The 18,461-nt window shown below is 37.9% G+C and overlaps 1 protein-coding gene and 1 long non-coding RNA gene across 6 annotated transcripts in view; one reads left to right on the forward strand and one right to left on the reverse strand.

Moving 5' to 3' along the window:
• Positions 1 to 1,841: 1,841 nt before the first annotated feature.
• LOC109215832 overlaps positions 1,842 to 18,461 on the reverse strand; it is a 24,698-nt gene continuing 8,078 nt past the window's right edge. Inside the window, exons 1-8 of one of the 5 annotated variants that reach the window (XR_002066415.1) lie at positions 14,234 to 16,595; positions 13,646 to 14,143; positions 12,912 to 13,150; positions 12,616 to 12,819; positions 5,306 to 5,406; positions 4,802 to 5,194; positions 4,630 to 4,714; positions 1,842 to 2,066 (exon numbers count right to left, since the gene is read on the reverse strand). Coding sequence is in view for 2 of the 5 variants with exons in the window: in XM_019379946.1 (XP_019235491.1) it covers positions 2,005 to 2,069; positions 4,630 to 4,714; positions 4,802 to 5,191 (540 nt within the window). In the remaining 3 variants the exon portion in view is untranslated. Of the gene's footprint in view, positions 2,070 to 4,629; positions 4,715 to 4,801; positions 5,195 to 5,305; positions 5,407 to 12,615; positions 12,820 to 12,911; positions 13,151 to 13,645; positions 14,144 to 14,233; positions 16,596 to 17,610; positions 17,686 to 18,461 lie in introns of those variants that run through there. The other 4 variants (XR_002066416.1, XR_002066417.1, XM_019379947.1 and 1 more) reach the window with 4 other exon arrangements.
• On the forward strand, positions 11,055 to 12,259 carry LOC109215835. The gene is made up of 2 exons (XR_002066418.1): positions 11,055 to 11,469; positions 11,575 to 12,259. It is a non-coding gene; the product is annotated as an uncharacterized LOC109215835 (long non-coding RNA).

Here is an 18,461-nt window from a genome sequence, read left to right on the forward strand (position 1 = left end):
AGTTCTAGACCCAGCCTATGTTTCTCAAAAATGTAAAAGACTAGGCGACAAACAAAACATGTTAGGACTTTCAGATAGCAAACAGATATATGCTCATATTGACCTCCGCATATAAACAACAAAAGCACGCAATTGATTCAACAAACCTTATTAACTTTAAAGTCCTATAGGCAGGATGGCTATACGAGAAAAAGAGTGCAGAGGCGATATTATTAAGGCGAGCGTTAAAACCTGTTGTTTGCCTACTGATTTTTATTCAGCATGGTCTGGACAGTTCAGGCAGTAATACATCAAAATTACAAATCCAGAATTATTAAATCCTACAAGTATATTGCCTAAGTGGTTGCCAAGGGCGATTGTATTCAGAATCAATTGATAGAATCCTATAGGCATGATTTCTACAAGTTTGATGATTACAGGCCTATAGACATGATTTCTAGGTGTAGCATTGACTTTAACTTACAGAGATTGGTTATATTCCCTTTTAATCCTATAGGCATGATCTCTAACTGATGTACTTACTTAAGTCCTATAGGCACGATTTCTAGGTTTGAAACTGGTTTTATTCCTATAGGCATGGTATCTACTACTGAATTGATTTAAATCCTATAGGCATGATTTCTAACTGACTTTTTTTCATCCTATAGGTAGGATTTCTAAGCACAGTATAGAACTCATACAGTTTTTACCAAATGAACAGAATTGACAACATAATTAAATCCTATAGACAGGATTTCTACCCAGTTTAGCAAAAGGAAATAAGGAAACCCCCCGGCTTTACTAAATATCCCCAAATCAGTTATTACAAAGTTATTACAGACCAGAATAGTAAATGAATTACATAATAGTAATGAGACACTATAGGGAGCCTTCATTAGGCCCAAATAAACCTGGGAGCCAGGCCTTCCAACCATAACAACTCTGAGGCACAGCATAGTGATGCATCCATAGCACATTTGAACTAGGTTTCCAGTGTGTCAAAGTTCCCAAAGGCCTCAGGGACCCAGGGCAATGCTCACACCAGAACCATACATTTAGAAAATAGCTCATAAGAGATTGGAAAACCAGTCTCCAATGTGTCAGAGTTCACAGGAGTCTCATGTGGACCCCGAGCAGTGCTCACACTGGAGTGGTTGAGATCCTAAGGGACTAAGAGTGGGGGTTTTAAAATCAGTACATAAAAGAGGTAAGGGGCAAGTTTTAAACACTACAACAAAAAGGGTGTTTAGCGGCAATACAAAACGGTTTTAGCGGCAATAACAATAGCCGCTATATCTTTTACCGGCCATTGGTGTTTAGCAGCTGATGTTGGGGTCTCTAAAGCCTTTAGCGGCTATTGTCACAAAAGCTGGTAAAAGGTGTTGTTTATTGCCGCTAAAGATTATGATCTTTAACGGCAATTGTTTGCGGCAATTATAATGGCTGCTAAATCTAATCCATAACGGCTAATTATACTGCTTTAGCAACCATTTTTCATAGCTACTAAATTCAAAATAATTGCCGCTAAAAGTTCACATCATTAACGGCAATTATTATGGCTACTAAATCCAATCCATAATGGCTAATTATTCTCCTTTAGCATCCATTTTTATAGCCGCTAAATTCAAAATAATTGCCGCTAAATGTTCGCGTCTTTAAAGGCAATTATTTTGTGGCAATTAAAATGGCCATAGTATCCCTTCTGAAAACATCTTAGTTTGCCCTTTTAGCTTCCATTCTAATGGCTAATATGTTTAACTAAATTGCCGCTAAAAGTCAATATCTTTAATGGCATTTTGTTTTACATCAATTATAAATAGTTTAGCCACAATTAATGACAGTTACTACATTCGTGCATAATATGACTCAAATAATAAAATATATTAATATTAATTCAAAAAAAACATAATGTATCTCATTAATCTTAACAAACAAAAGGAAGTACTAATCAAAAATATTAATATCACAGTAACTTAAAACGTAAAAATATATTGTTTAGACTAAATAGCTAATGTCATTATATAACTAATCCAAATGATGGTCTTCAAATGATTTCCGCAACTTTTCATCATTTAGAAATCTTTCACCTGCTAAATTATCCAACATCAGACGGTATGACTTGAAATTCTAAAATAATTGTGTCAAAAGAATATCGAAAGAACAAAAATGTTCCAATAATCTATCACCAAGTGCCTGTATAACACATACATGTGCGCATAAGATAAGAAAACGTCTGAAGCAATGACAACGATGCAGCACAACTGGAAGGAAGATACCAGTACTAGCACATGAAATTCAGACAATTAACAACAATAATTGGAAAAGGAACAGCCATCAGAAAGGGTGAACTCTGAATCATTTCAAAGTCTCATCTTTCGTGTATCAACAGCATGGAACTCAAAGCCCTTGCGCAATGACCCAAACGTCATATGGCAGTACAAAGAGCCAAAAAAAGAAGCCAAAACATATAGACAAGAGGGAAACAATTATCACCAATAATGAATCAAGATGGGGAGCTCTAGGTTAACTCCATTCAGTACTTTGTTCAACATAATCTAGAACTTCATCAAAGTGGAAGTTAGCAAAAGTCACCTATCTCTAAATGGATAACATCACAATTTCCATCCCAAATTTATAATTGGATCGTGAGGACATTACATGTAAAATCAAGGTAAGGACGTTCCTTGAACGGTCTCACTATTAGAATGAATCAATGTGAGCAGAAATTTACCCTATCCTGGGAAAATAGGAAAAGGAATAGAAACAAGGGAAAATGGTAGTGAAAATAGAGGAGAAAGTTAAGCAGAATTATCTTCTTTTATGCTTGGTTTGGGTTGAAAACAAGAATGAAAAGGCAAATAGTTTGACTTTTCACTATCACTGATTTAAGTTTTTGGGCAAAGAAGAAAATGATACTCTCTTATTTTAATCCCCTAATTGTTACAGCACCAAAGCAAGAGGCCTGAAAAGACAGAGCAACCTCCATCCTTTGCTTGGTTTGGGTTGAAACGAGAAGATAGAGCAGTGTGGAGGAGTGATGTATTTAAGCATAACCAACGTCCAACAGAAGAGCGCTTGAATATGAAGAAGGGAGGTCACAAGTACATAAGCGAAACACGTTTAGGTAAGTTAAAATAATCAGTGCTTCTTTCACTTTAAACAGAATACTTTCTTTAAACAGGAAATATGGAACTTAGTGTAGAGAAATAAAAGATTGTGTTTTATTTCTCTACACTAAATGGTGTAAGACAAAGACCATTTGGAAGATGGGTTGCTGAGATAAAGGACTCATCCTAACGTGTAAGATTATGGCTAGGAACATATGATACTCCTGAAGAAGCTGCTCGTGCCTACGATGAAGCTGCTCGAGCCTTACGTGGGGAAAATGCATGAACAAATTTTGCTTCTACTCTCTCAAATCCCAACTCAGATCATGATCAATCAATAAATATGTTGCAATCAAATGATAGCAAACATGGTCTCAGTTTTTCTTCACTAAAAGCTAAACTAAGCAAGAATTTACAAAGCATCATGGCTAGGAACTCAGAAAATAAGTCGTCATCATCCAAGAATACAGTAAGTGACCATTTCACATTTGCTAGAATTTTCCACTTCAAGAACAATTATCACCAATACCAAAGTCATCATATGGACATTAAAAAAATAGATAAAGTTGTGCAGCCAAGTATTAGAGTACTTCCACATGTAACTGATAAAACAATAATAATGATCTATCATCTTGGAAAAATTCAAGTGTGTCGGATTGTAGCAGTGAATGGACTGCTTTTAGACAACTTGCGCTGGACTCAGATAATGGATCATCAGATCCAGTGAATATTTTCTTGGATCAGATCAGATATTGGCTCCTTCTAAGTTCTAGTTGGAACACTATATTTTCTATTTCCACATTTTTATGCTGAGCAAGAACTTGCTCAAGGTGTACATGTGATATAAAGAAAAAACTACTGCTTGTGATGGACTCAGACCTTTTTACTTGGGAGTATTTATACTTTATGCACAGTTGTTTGATTCTTGTTAGGACATTCTTCTGTAACTTAACCAATTTGGATTTACTTGGAAAAACTACAGCAGTCCAGATATTATGAGTGGTGGAAGCAGCGGCAGTAGCAGTACAGAAGGATCAAGAAGCAAGAGGTTTAAGGTTTCTTCTTCTGTAATGGTTCCTCCTACTTTTAGTGAATCTCCCTTACGTAGTTCTATCCTTTGTGTATCAGTGGCATGGATTTGGTTTCATGCAAAAACTTCATCGATTAACAACCGGAGGACACAAGAATTTTGGAGCAAACAGTGCAAGGCCAACTATGCGCAAAAGTGTAGGACATAGAACTAAAAACCTATCAAAATAGAAAAACTTAAATAGCACATAGCTAATATATTTAAATTTGTCTGCTACATTCTTTCCTTGTTTACAAGAAGGAAACTCCTAGGCAGGCTATAATCGAAATGTTCAACACATGCTAGTATATCTTGTACTTCTAAATATTCTCACAACCAATGCGACGTCAACAACAGTGAGGGAAATATAAAAGCAAGAAGCATCCAAGGTAAGCCTAAATACAACAACAAATTAATAAAAATCGAAGGAGGAAAACTCAAATAATAGTGACGAAGGACAAAGATGAGTAGTACCATGAGAAGGTTGACCGTTTTCAACAACACTAGGCATTCTTGATGTTTGTGGTACTCGTTCATGTCCACTATTGGCATCAGGGATCTAATAAATATTAACATGTTAGATAAAAATACTTTTATATGATTAGAATTTCATTAAAAATGTCTAAAGCTTATGAAATGGAGTTACCTGTTCGCCTGAGGTGCCATTGCTACTTTGAGGCATAGATGCATCAGGAGCATATTTACGCATGAGTTGTCTCATTTGGAGTAATTCTGATTGCATCATCTCCTGATTTTGTTTCATCATACTCATTTCTTCATTTTGTTTCTCCTTTAACTCGATTATCTTCTGTTCTAACCTTTGTATAACCTCATTAGAAGAATCATCTGCAATAATATTTCCTAAGGAAGACCTACTACCCCATAGAACAGAAGGAGTTGGACCAAGTCCTAAACCACGAACATACCCACTTTTTTTATTTCCCAACACCTGAGAATACACATCGCCTTCCCAAGCAACACTACGAGGAGGTTGCTCAGTAGATCTCTCACTATTGCTCATCCTTTCATTTATCATTTCCTGACCATAGAATATACAATAAATCAATTTTGGAATTCATGAGCAGGAAAAAATGCACATTGTTTGATGGAGTTATCAAACCAACAAAATAAAATAAAGAATAAATCTTACGATTGTCTTGACAGAATCATCATCCAGTGGCCTACCATCCTTACGTTTTTATGAGTTAATAAGAAAATTTCTGCTCGTGTAGGCTCAATCCCATTTACAGCCTAATACAATAAAAATGATATCAGATATGCATGACAAAAAAAAGGTTTAAAATATTATAGTTTGTAATTTTCACGAGTTCACCTGCTCATTCATCAAGGTAGAAATACTTTTGGATCCTCTTGTGTGAGGTCTTGTTTGCTTGGCCCTATTGTTTCTATTTGCTTGTGTGCGTGTGACGACCCGACCCGTCGTCTCATGTATTACAGCCCCGTTTCCCACATTTACTGCTTCTTCATGTTTCATTATCAGCAACGAGTGAGTTATAGTTGAATTGAATTGGTTTGGATAGGAAATGAGACACTTAGTCTCTTTAAGGAAGGCTTAAGTTGGAAAAGTCAACCGGACGTTGACTTATGAGTTAGAAGGATCGGATGTGATTTCCGGTGATTCGGTTAGCTTCGGGGGATGATTTGTGACTTAGGAGTGCGATCGGAATTGATTTTGGAGGTTCGGTGTAGAATTAGACTTGAATTGGCGAAGTTAGTATTTTGGCAAATTCGGGTTGACAGGTGAGATTTTGATCCGAGGGTCGGAATGGAATTCCGAGAGTTGCTGTAGCTTCGTTAGGTGATTTTGGATATGTGTGCAAAATTTCAGATGATTCGGAGGTGATTTGGTTGGGTTTTGATCAAATGTGAGTTTCGGAAGTTTTTAAAGAATTTAGGCTTGAATCCGATGAGAATTGATGATTTTAGTGTTGTTTGATGTGTTTTGATGATTGGAACCAGTTTGGATGATGTCTTAAGACATGTTGGTGCTTTTGGTTGAGGTCCCGGGGGCCTCGGGGTGGTTTCCGATGGCTATCGGGATGAAATTCAAGTTGAGGAAATGACAGATTTTGCTGGTATCTGGTATGTTCGCTTCTGCGGAAATGGACCGCATAAGCGGTTCCGCAGAAGCTTATCATTGGCCGCAAAAGCGGTCTGGAGTGGAGTTGGGCAGTTCCGCAGAAGCGGAACACTTTTCGCTTAAGCGAGTCCGCAGAAGCGGACAGGCGGTCGCAGAAGCGGGTTTGGCCAGGAGGTGAGCTTCCGCAGAAGCGGAAATTTGTGTCGCAGAAGCGGCCCTTGAGTTTTAATGAAATTCCGCATAAGCGGACAAAAATCGCAGAAGCGGTTGCGCGGAAGCGGGCGTGGGGACCGCAGAAGCGGAAACCCCTGAAGCCAGTAGGAGTTTTATATTCATTTTGTTCCGCGAGGGTTATGTTATTTCCACCATTTTTAAGCGAGCTTGGGAGCTATTGGACGGAATTGAAGGGGGATTTCGACTAGGTGTGATTGGAGGTAAGTCCCTTGGCCTAAATACATGGAACTTTGATAGATTTAACATGGAAATTGGTTGAAATTCTTCAAAAGGGGGTAAAGCTAGGGCTTGAGTTTTTGATATTTTAAATTGGGATTTGATAGGTCATTTGAGCTCGGATTTGGGAGTTCTTGGTATGTATGAACTCGTGGCGAGACGAGGAATCCGGTAATGTGAGTTTTGTAATTTTTCGAGAAGTGGGCCCAGGACTCGGGTTTTACTAGTTTCGAGATTTTTGCTATATTTTGATTGTTTTCGATTGGGTATTGTTCCCTTGGCATAGTGTGATGTATTCGCTCTGATTTTGGTTAGATTCGACGCACGTGGAGGCCGATTGGAGGGGCAAAGGCGTCGCGGGCTAGAGATTTCGCCGGTTCGAGGTGAGTAATACTTGTAAATGATATCCTGAGGGTTTGAAACCCCGGATTTGCACATCATAGTGCTGTATTGTGGTGACTTGCACGCCAGGTATGAGCGTGGGGTAGAGCACCGTTGGGGATTGTGACTTGGTCCGTCCCGGTTGTTGATTTTACTGCGTAATTGACTGAAACCTACTTGATGCTATCGTGATTTGGGTTGATTGCCATGTTTTGGGCTTCGTGCCGATTATTTGAATCCTTTAGGGATTATTATCACTGTTTTCATGACACTTAGCATATTAAATGATTTCAGTCCTGAGTTAAACCCTGTTTTGAAATGTGCAGTCATATTGTTAAAGTTTAAAGACTTAAATTGCATTTTTCTGATGTTTTGAGTTAAAAGCTATTACTTGACATTGCCCGAGTGGCTCATTTGCATGTTCTGGACTGAGGATGGATCGGGCTGCACGCCGCAGCGATACTATGATGATATTGCGCTTGGGCTGTAGGAGCCCCTCCGGAGTCTGAACCCCCACAGTGAGCGCGGGTACCCAAATGGATCGGGCTGCGCGCCGCAGCGGTCATATGCATTGCATTGCATTCATGCATTGGTTCCTGTTTGTAATACGTGTCATGACATTCAGCACTCTCATTTCATTGGCATTCATGCTACATCTTGCATTGTTTACCAGACGCCCTGATGTTAATTGTTAGTGGAGTGCTGTGCCCGAGGGGCTGACTTATGTGCGGACTTGCACTATCTGATTACGCATTCATTTGCTTGACTGTTGGAAAAGGATATTTTCAAAAGAGGTTTTTAAACTGAGCAGATATTTTCTAAAGGATTTTTTTTTCACGGTTTTACTGTTTTCTCAAAGGGGTTGTACTGTCCTATATAGCATGATGGAGTGCTCTTACGTGATTTCTTGTCTCTCAGTTATTATTTACTCTTATTACCACTGAGTTGGAAGTACTCACTTTACTCCCTGCACCTCGCGTGCAGTTGCAGGTATTGTTTCACCCGGTAGCGGGTGATTAGCGGACTGAAGGTAATACTAATGTAGCTGAGCAAGGTGACCGCCAGCGTTCGCGGCACCGGACTTATCTTTTGGATTCTAGATTTCATTTTATATATATATGACCCTGTAGTCGTATTCCTACTTCTTAGATGCTCATGACTTGTGACACCCCGGTCGGGTAGTAATTAACAGTTTCTAATGCCATTAAGTTGTATCTTCTATTCATTTATGTTTAACAATTGTAAGTGAAAGGATTTGGGTTAGTTGGCTGACCTTGTCTTCACGAGAGGCGCCATCACGACCTGGTACCGGGATTGGGGTCGTGACAAGTTGGTATCAGAGCCTAGGTTACTAGGTCTCACGAGTCACGAGCAGGTTTAGTAGAGTCTCGCGGATCGGTACGGAGACGTCTGTATTTATCCTCGAGAGGCTGCAGAACCTTTAGGAAAACTTCCCATTCTTGGAATTCTTATCGTGCGTACTTGATTCAGCTTGATATATAACTCTTGAAATTCCTTCCACACGTCTGTATGCACACGTGAGCGCTCAGTATTATATGTGCCTTGATGGTTTGTGATTCCCCGATCGAGGGGCGAGATGTAATCTTCGTGAGTATGTTGGGCCAGTCTGGAGGACTTGAGGCCGGATCCTTGCCTATGGCTTGAGCACCGAGGTGCTGATTGTGTGAGCGAGTGTTTTGAACGTATATGTTCGGTATTGTCCCTATTAGCCGGAATGGCGGTGGGAAATCCATGTGATGAGTATGTTAGTACAGCGAGATGTGTCTATATGACTTGGTAGTGACGAAGAAGTCCGCAGGATAATAGATGAACTGTTAAGTGATTCGACTCCTATTGTGGATTGATGTGTAGCCCGAATTATGGGCGCGTGAAGAACATTTTCGTATCTCCTAGTTGGGAAGTGAAGTGCATTGCATGCGGCGGTATGAGTTCAGACTCAGGAAGACTAATGACTGAGTAACGTATATGATGGTGAAAGGTGTGCTGAAGTACTAAATTGAGGCGAAGCAGGGGTCATCTCCTGCGGAGTGTTCTTGAGTGGTATGGTCCTTACGTGTATGTTAGAAGATCTCATGTGTAATTGAAGGGTATGTGTTGAAATTTAAAAATTCGGGTCGCTTAAGAGAGTGGACTCAGTTGATGTGGGGATAAATGCGAGGGTTGTAGAGGATTTCAGTACTAGATGATCTTTGTTTTCACAAACTTGTAGATGATTTGAGTTTAATCTCACTATGACATTGTGGCATCATTAGAGTAAAAGTGTTATGAGTTGTTAAGTGTGTTTTGATATATGGCTTCGAGCCAAGTTGGGGAGGTTGCTGTTGATTAGCTGATTGCACGGTTACGTGCTATGTTGGTTACGTCTCGAGGTATGCTGGCGAATTGGTTCTAGTTGCAGAAATTGAGCCGAGGATGGGCGAGTGAAGCAAAATTTCGACAAAGGTTATATTATGTTCCCATAGGGTATGAGAGTTTCGGAATGTCTAGAGTTGTTATTGGTAAAGAATGCTCGGTGCATAGAGCAGGAAGTTGCTTGGTTGTATTGGGATGAGGGTCTCATTTTACGGTATCGGAGTGTCAATAAAGCACGAGTGGTTCTGTTCGTTAAATCGGGTAATTTGCAGATGAACAAGAGAGAATGACTCTCGAGAATGGTTTTAATGTGTTCAAGAATCTACATGTAGCACTCAGGTGGTTTAAGGTGGTGTATGTGACTAAAGACTGTGTTTTCATTAGAAAAGATCAAGACTTGTGGTATTTTTATGTTGATCATGGGATCCTATGTGTCGGTACCTGGAAAGTAAAGGAAGCGAATTTAGACTCGCAGGAAGTTCTTCAGAGTAAAGTATTCGGGAATGTGGTATTTCTGGGAAACAATTGAGAGAGTATTCAGTGGCCTATGGGTCTTAGACAGTGTGGTCTTATGTTCGAGTCTCGTGTGGTAAGCTTGGATTGAGGCATTGTGATGCTACAGCGAGGGAGAATATCAAGTGGATGATGAATCAAAAGGGAAATTAGATAGATGGAATAGCTTGACAGTAGACCGAATCGGTATGGTAAGGATGTGATTAATTCTTCGTATGTGTTCGAGGTAATGGCCTTTTACAGGTATTGTGCAGCAAGGCTCTTGAGTTCTGACAGCTTGCTTAGCTTGGTTTGGGTAGAAGGATTCAGTCCTGGTAGTTTAGCTTGTGCAATGGAATTGGGAGAGAGTTCTTGATGAGTTTTACCGTGGTTTAGAGACGTATATATTGCCTATGGGCATGCGAAGCACGGAATGTGTAATGATTCTCTTCTTGATGGGATCGATGGAGAGTTCTTGACTAGTGGAGTACGTAGATGTTTGTGGTTAGGAAGGGAGATGGAGTTCTCATGTTATACTAGTGTGGTATGGTATATGCGATATGTGGTGGAGGATTGGGATTTGTGTGTGTAAGGTTACGGTTCTGTTCATAATGGAAAGTCGTTAAATTCTTAAGCAGCACGGGCAGCTGCAGGTGATTAAAGAATCGATCTTCAAATGATTAAGGAAAATGGTATTGCCAACCATAGTGATTCGACGGGGGTATATGTTCCAGAAAAAGGGCAATGTGATGTAAACTGATAATACTTCGGTAGTGTTGCGGCATTTGGGATCGACTGGTGATATCTGAGTTTGTTTGATGGCACAAGAAACTTTAGAATACCTTTCGTGGGATGATTGGGTACTTGAGGTGTGATATGTATTCGTACGGCGCAATTTGGGATCAGGTATAGTGATTTGTGTGCTATATGGAGTTGGAGACTAGGAGTTCTCGTGTTCAGGCTATGCAGTTGTTGTAAATCGTGTGTATCGGCACCGTCTAGCGGTTATTGGGAATTAGAGGTCCGAGTGGATCTTTCTTTGCTTGGTATGCCAAATTTTGGATATGATATTGGATTGTAGGCTGGTTGTCTCAGNGGACTTATTTTGAACCCATCACTCTTTTATGAGCAGCATGAGAAGAATTCATTGGCTAAAGAAGTGTGGACAGGATTCCATCAGGTTGTTATCAAGTTGAACCCAGATGAAGACTTGCAAGAAAAGATAGTAGATTAGTTTGCTACTTACAAGGCAGCTGAAGGACTTTTTAAGCTTCGACTTGCTATTAAACAAAGAACGACAAAGTCGCCAGGTGACCAAGTGTTTCTATATTTTATAGCTCTAACTTCAATGTATTTTTTATACTTATTAACTCTTGAATATTTTTTTGACTTCTATAGTTGAATGGTGGGACCAATATGGTGTAGAGACTCCGGAGTTACAGACTTTCGCCATCAAAGTTCTAAGCTTAACTTGTAGCTCATCCGGATGTGAAAGGAACTGGAGTGTTTTTGAACACGTGAGAAATAAAAAGAATTATTTCGTGTTTTGAGATAAAGTAGATTATATCTCAATTGTCCAAACTCCTACTAAATACTAATTAGTTGACACATCTTTTTTGCAGATTCATACAAAGAAAAGGAATCGACTAACCTTGAAGCGACTCCATAATCTAGTGTTTATAAAATACAATAGAGCATTGAGGCGTCGGTACAACCACCGCAATATAATTGATCCAATTCTTTTGGACAATATTGATGAGGCTAATGAGTGGCTAACCGGAGTCCCCGAAAATTGTGAAGATGAAGAAGTATTTGAAGGCGACTCCGATTTCACTTGGGGTGATGTTGCGGTTGGTAGTGGAGTTGGGGAGAATCCTTATGGTTTAAGGAGATATACTCCAAGTTCAAGCTCTATTAGGAAGGGAAAAAGTGTGGCTACTACAAGTCGATCCCTATCCCTAATTGATGAAGAGGAAAGTGATCATGAAGAGGAGGGGGAAGAAGAAGATGACGAGCAATATGAAGATACTAGAGGAATTCAAGATTTTGACAATCTTGAAGAAGAAGAAGAAGAGTAGAAGAATAAGATGTTGATTGACTTCTAGTAATTTAGTAGCTTTGATTTTGCTTGTCCTATGGTTTGTGGATGATTTGGTGGTACCTAGTACCTAATTTTAAGTATTTAAATTGATGTTTTTGATTATTTATAATTTTACATTATGTTTTTTAAGAATTGCGCTTCACTTTAATAAAGCGTGCGCTTCGCTTTGCGCTTCGCTTTTGAAGCGAGGCGAGCCCTTGTCGCTTTTTTGCGCTTTGCGCTCTCAAAAACACTGGACCCTGTAGTCGTGTTCCTACTTCTTAGATGCTCATGACTTGTGACACCCCGGTCGGGTAGTAATTAACAGTTTCTAATGCCATTAAGTTGTATCTTCTATTCATTTATGTTTAATAATTGTAAGTGAAAGGATTTGGGTTAGTTGGCTGGCCTTGTCTTCACGAGAGGCGCCATCACGACCTGGTACCGGGATTGGGGTCGTGACAGTACGTCTCCGTCATTGAAATAATAAAATGACATCTTATAAATTACAAAAAAATTGAGCATAACTAAAATCAAAACGCTATAAAAATAAGCAGACTAGGAGTGTTTTCAAGGTTGATACCTTAGCTTTATCAGAAAGCCAATAAGAGACAAGACCACTCCATTGATCTCTCGGTATGCCGCTTGGTCTATTTTTTAGCAAAGCGTCTTTAGTCTTATATTTTTGCGCATACTTAGCCTTTAAATCACACTTGAAGTCTTTCCATTTCTTTCCTAGTGACTTTAAGATCTATGCTTCTCCACGTTTTGGAATAGAGAACTTCTTCTGAAAAATAAAAGTCAACATTTAGAAGATAACATCACGCATAAAAGATTGAGCCTTTTCACATAATAATAATGATAATAACTACTCCATACCCTCACAAAATCAACCAATTTCTTCTTTTCCTCGTCAAAATTTCTCCAATCATCTACATGTAGAGGTGTTAGTTCTGGAGTTCTGGCAATAATTCTTAGAAAGCTAGCAAGCTTTCGACCCTCTTTCCCAATAGTTTGGTTACGATTATTGAACGGTACATCAATTGTCTTTCCTGGTGGAAGTTTCCAAATATCTTTTAGTAAAATAGGCCCACGAACCTTTCTTGCTTCCGAATTACCTAGAATGAAAAATATCTGAATCATCCGGTGATTTAAAGAATCCACAGTCATCTACGTTAGCATTACGCTACCGAAAGAGACTAGTAAATCATGAATATTACTGTAAATGTAAGAATAACCAAAAAAACAGCAATTTTCAATTTCCATAGATGACGAAATAAGAACCATGCCCCTGCCAAAATTATTTTTCGTACAAACTTGATTAGCCTCACACTTCATTAAGCAGAATGTGACAACTTCACCACTAAAAGTGTGAATTATAAAAGTGACAACTTCATTGTTAATGCATCTATAAAAGAAAAAGAAAAAAGGTCAGGGCGTCATTGAATCTTTTTGCAAAAAAACTAGGCCCTTGTGCAAGGACTTTAACATCCTTTAAGATGTTAGATGTGGCTTCCTGCTCCTTTACCTAACCAAATAGAAAGATACAACTATAAATGTAGATATTTCTACAAGGACAATAATTTAACTTAGCCAACGATTTAATCACTTACTTGCTCCTTGAACCACTCATGAAATGTATCGAAATGCACACGGTCAAGTTGATGTTGTGTCAAACGACGCTTACGATGTGATCTTTTGATTTCAGCAATATGTTCCGTACTGATGTGACTCGCAGATATTATTTTGTTATCAAATAAGTCATACATATATTCAATAATAGATATAACACTTACTTTTTATAATTCTCAACCACCTCTGAATCGCAATTGAAAAGCACATGCCGATGTGCTTGCAACCATGTTTTCTCATCCAACTCAAATACATCTACTCCACCATATGACTCCCCAACAGTAGGAAAAAGACATTTTTCTTTACTAGTAGCATGCTCAACATTGTTATCGCATTTTCTTGAGCAATAAAATCTTGAATCTCCACCCTCCAGATATCGTGAGCAAAATGCCAAGCATTCATTAGCTACATATGCCTCTGCTATTGAACCTTCTGGGCATGCACGATTACGAACATATGATTTTAACATACCTAAGTACCTATATGAAATAAAGTAATATTATTAGTTTGATATTATAATATTTAATGACTAAGTATATTTAATAAAAATTCACTGATATTCTTCATACCTCTCAATTGGGTACATCCAGCGATAATTTACTGGCCCCGCATGTTTAGCCTCAGTTGCCAAGTGAATAACCAAGTGTACCATAACAGTAAAGAATCCTGGGAGAAAGAGTTTCTCCATAGTAGACAATATTTCTGGAATTTTTTCTTCAAGTAACTTTAACTCATCTAGTTTTAGCTCTTTGCTACACAGAACACGAAAGAATGTGCATAGTTCAATTATAACTGAACTAGAAGTTCTTGCATTATAACATGGCAATCATGAGTTTTTAGCCCAGATATCTTTCGTTTGCGAATGCAACATGAGATATTAGATGCATAGCCATGTGGAAACTTGGCATTTTGTAGTACTTCATAAAATAACTCCTTTTCATTCGGAGACATTGTGAAGAAAGTAGCGAGAAGATATGCTCTCCCACTAGCTCGATATTGAGGCCATAAGCTTGGTCTTATTTTCATCTCCTTCAAGTCTAGTCGAGCTTCTAAGTTGTCTTTAGATTTTTTACCAAGACCCAATAGTGTATAAATTAAATTATCACACACATTTTTTTCTATGTGCATCACATCAAGATTATGGCGCACCAAGTTAGACTCCCAATAAGGAAGATCGAAAAAAATGCTCCTCTTTTTCCATGTATTTTTCATCACCCCACTTACCCCTTCACTCGACTGGCCGAGAGTAAACTTTATATCTTTAATTTGATTCAGCACCAGTGACCCAGATACTGGACAAGGTGCATATCTTGTTTCTTTAGTCCCATCAAACGATTTAGCATCATTTCGATATTTATGTCTCAATTTCAAGAAGCGTCGATGCCCCATGTAACAAAACTTGTTGCCATGTCTGAACCTTCTAGATTGAGTGTTTATGTTGCAAGAAGGGCATGCAAACCGACCATAAGTGCACCATCCAGAGAGAGTACCATATGCTGGAAAATCATTTATAGTCCACATGAGAGCTGCTCGCATTTGAAATATCATCTTAGCAGAGGCATCATATGTTTCTACCCCGACATCCCATAATTCATTTAACTCTTCTATTAAAGGTTGCAAAAAGACATCAATATTATTGCCAGGTGCTTTCGGTCCAGGAATAAGTAAGGACATAATGAAGAACTCTTGCTTCATACACATCCATGGTGGAAGATTATATGGCATTAAAATAACTGGCCATGTACTATGAACAGTTCGCATTGTACCAAATGGATTAAACACACAGAAGCTAATCCTAGGCGGATATTGCGAGGATCTCTAGCAAATTCGGGATATTTACTATCAAAACTCTTCCAAGCTTCAGAATCTGCAGGATGGCTTAGAACTCCATCTTTGTTGCGCTCTTCATGATGCCATCGCATTGCTTTAGATGTTTCTAAAGACATAAACAATCTTTGCAGCCTTGGCTTTAAAGGAAAATACCTTAGGACCTTGGCTGGAATTTTTTTAACATTATTTTTCCATCTAGAAGCCCCACAAATTTTGCACTCATTGACATCCTTACTAGCAAACTCTTTCCTAAAAAGCATGCAATCGTTCGGACAAGCATGTATCTTTTCATATTTTAAGCCCAAGCTTTCAACTATCTTTTTGGTCTCATAGAAAGAAGGAGGCAATGTTTTCCCCTTCAGGCAACACATCCTTCAATAGTCCAAGCAAAGCATTAAAAGATTCGTTTGACCATTTGAACATGCATTTTGTACGATAGATATGCAGCAAAAAGGATAGTTTGCTAAACTTCTTGCATCCAGGATATAGTTCTTCATTAGCCTCCTTCATGAGCCGTTCAAACTTATCCACCTCGGGATAAGGTTGATTTCCAAATGGATGAGCAGTATTTTCTTGTAGGATTGGTTCCATCTGACCTCTTTCACTAACATCAGTCTCCATGAATTGTGTAAAGCCTCTAAAGACATCATGTATCATTCCTCTCATATCATCGCCCCTTAAAGTTGATTGGCTGTGATTTTTTACTTGAATATTATTTGATGCCTTTAGAGACTCCCCATGACAAAACCAAGTATCATATGAAGGAATAATACCATTAACCACAAGATGATCATATGTTGTAGCCCGATTTACTTGATGGATAAGGACACATTCCACACAAGGGCATAATATTTTCTCTCCATCTTGTTTTACAGAAAAGGCGTGGTTTAAAAAATCTTCTACCCCATTCAAGTATTCTTTACTAACTCTATCACAATACATCCATCTCTTATTTCTAGGAATGTCCATGACATTCAAGATATTCTTTTCTTTTCTGCAATTATTATAAGAGCTAAAAATACATTAGTAAAAAAGGAGAAATTCTTAGTGAATTAAAAAACGAGGAAGAAGAAGACAAGATAATAGATAATCGAGGTTGATTCTATCATAAATAACTAAATGCTAATAACAAATGCATGTAACTCCTTTAAATTGACTTAAGTAACAAATTTGAATGAGTTATTCATTCAAATAAAGGATTAAATCGCAAAATCCTCATTCACATTAATAACAAGGATGAACTCACAGAGAAAACGAACTGATTTTAGTAACGAGAATCTAACAACTAAAATGTCTTTGCGTTAGAAGGATTTATAAAAATAAAACTTATATTCTCTTGCTACACATGTAATTCGGTTAAATAATAGTTTTCCTCAAAATTATCACTTCTAATTTATGAAGTGAGACACTTCAAACTGCTAGCTTAGATTTGGTAGTTTGGACATGCAATAGAACTCTAGTTTTAATTCAAAAACAACGACTGAACTGATGAACAAGATACGTGAGACATAAGAAAACACATATTAAATTAACATTTGCATTACTAACTTACGTTAGGTGAGCGAACAGAAACTAACTTATCATTCCAACCGGAGAGTTTAATATTTAAACGAATAGATTTAAAATTTATCATTCTTTTCTTAACAAGTAGCAATCTTAAAAGACATTCGCATAGTATATCAATCATTGAGTAATACTTTCATGATTTAAATTGCAAAAGGCGAAACTAGAACTAACAATATTTTTATAACAGAATCCAAGTCACAAATATATCTGGAAAAAATTAACATAGTCAAATCAATAGAGCATTAAAACGAAGAGATCTCGAAAGCTAACAAACCGAATAGTTCACATCCACTTAAATCCACAATTCAAATAGAATTACTTTATGCTTAAATTAACAGGATTTTCTTTAAGTATATTCTGCTATGAATAACTTTTAACAATCGAAAGTAAGCATATAACATTAGGGAAAACAAAGAAATCAATTCAATCAGTTGCCCGCCAATTTAACAACATCCAATCACAAATCGCAACATAGCTGACACAAAAAATTATCACACAAACTGCCATAGTAAGACATCATACATTGGCTTAGGCTCAAAAGTTAGGGTACCTGGTAAGCAGAATACTTTGATGATGAAGATAAAAAAGTGAAGGAGAAGAACAATTTCAGCAACAATCTCCAAACCTACATAAAAAGAAAAAATTGAGAGTTAAACAACAGCGATGTCTCAATAACTTTTAAAGCAACAGTAAACAAAATTAGACATTTGACTGATTTCCTCCTTGTATGCTTAAATCTTTACCTTATCAAAAAGAATATGCTCAAGCATTTCCTTCAAACAGTAAAGCTAAAGCAAACATATTATTTTAGTGAAATGCAATATTTTTGTGTTCAAACATTGCTAAATTTAAAGGTAGGATCATTGCTTATACAGAAATATATGAAATCTCTTATAATAAGACTTAGCTAGTCAGTTTCTGAAAACCTTATTCATACCATTCTGGAGAGTTCTTGTTGCAGGTTGTGGATATTCATGGGAAGTGCTACACTCTGTTGTACTCTCAAATTTTTGCCAATACATGTGTAGTGAATATGGCCCATGAATATTTATACATATTATCATTCATCAGTGATTAATCCTAAAACTTCTTTTGTTTCTGTATGGGGGAAAATAGGATTTACTTTGCTGCAGGTTTTAAATCTTATGATGTCAGACGACTCAAGTCTAGGGCAGAAACTTGGCTCGAATGGGTGGAAAGGAGCCGTAATCTGATGCGTAGAACAACCTTCAGCTGAAAATCCATGGAATGGCTATGTTTTGTTCTTCAGGAGGCTTCCAGAGATGCTGGTACACATGTAAGGAAATGGAAATTCAAAGAGCAATATTCAATCCTTTTGGCTCCCGGAAGAACAACAAGTTTGGAAGATTATAAGCTTTGTTTCAGTCCAAGGCGACAAAG

The sequence above is a fragment of the Nicotiana attenuata genome, unplaced genomic scaffold (genome assembly GCF_001879085.1).
Source record: "Nicotiana attenuata strain UT unplaced genomic scaffold, NIATTr2, whole genome shotgun sequence".
Lineage (NCBI taxonomy): Eukaryota > Viridiplantae > Streptophyta > Magnoliopsida > Solanales > Solanaceae > Nicotiana > Nicotiana attenuata.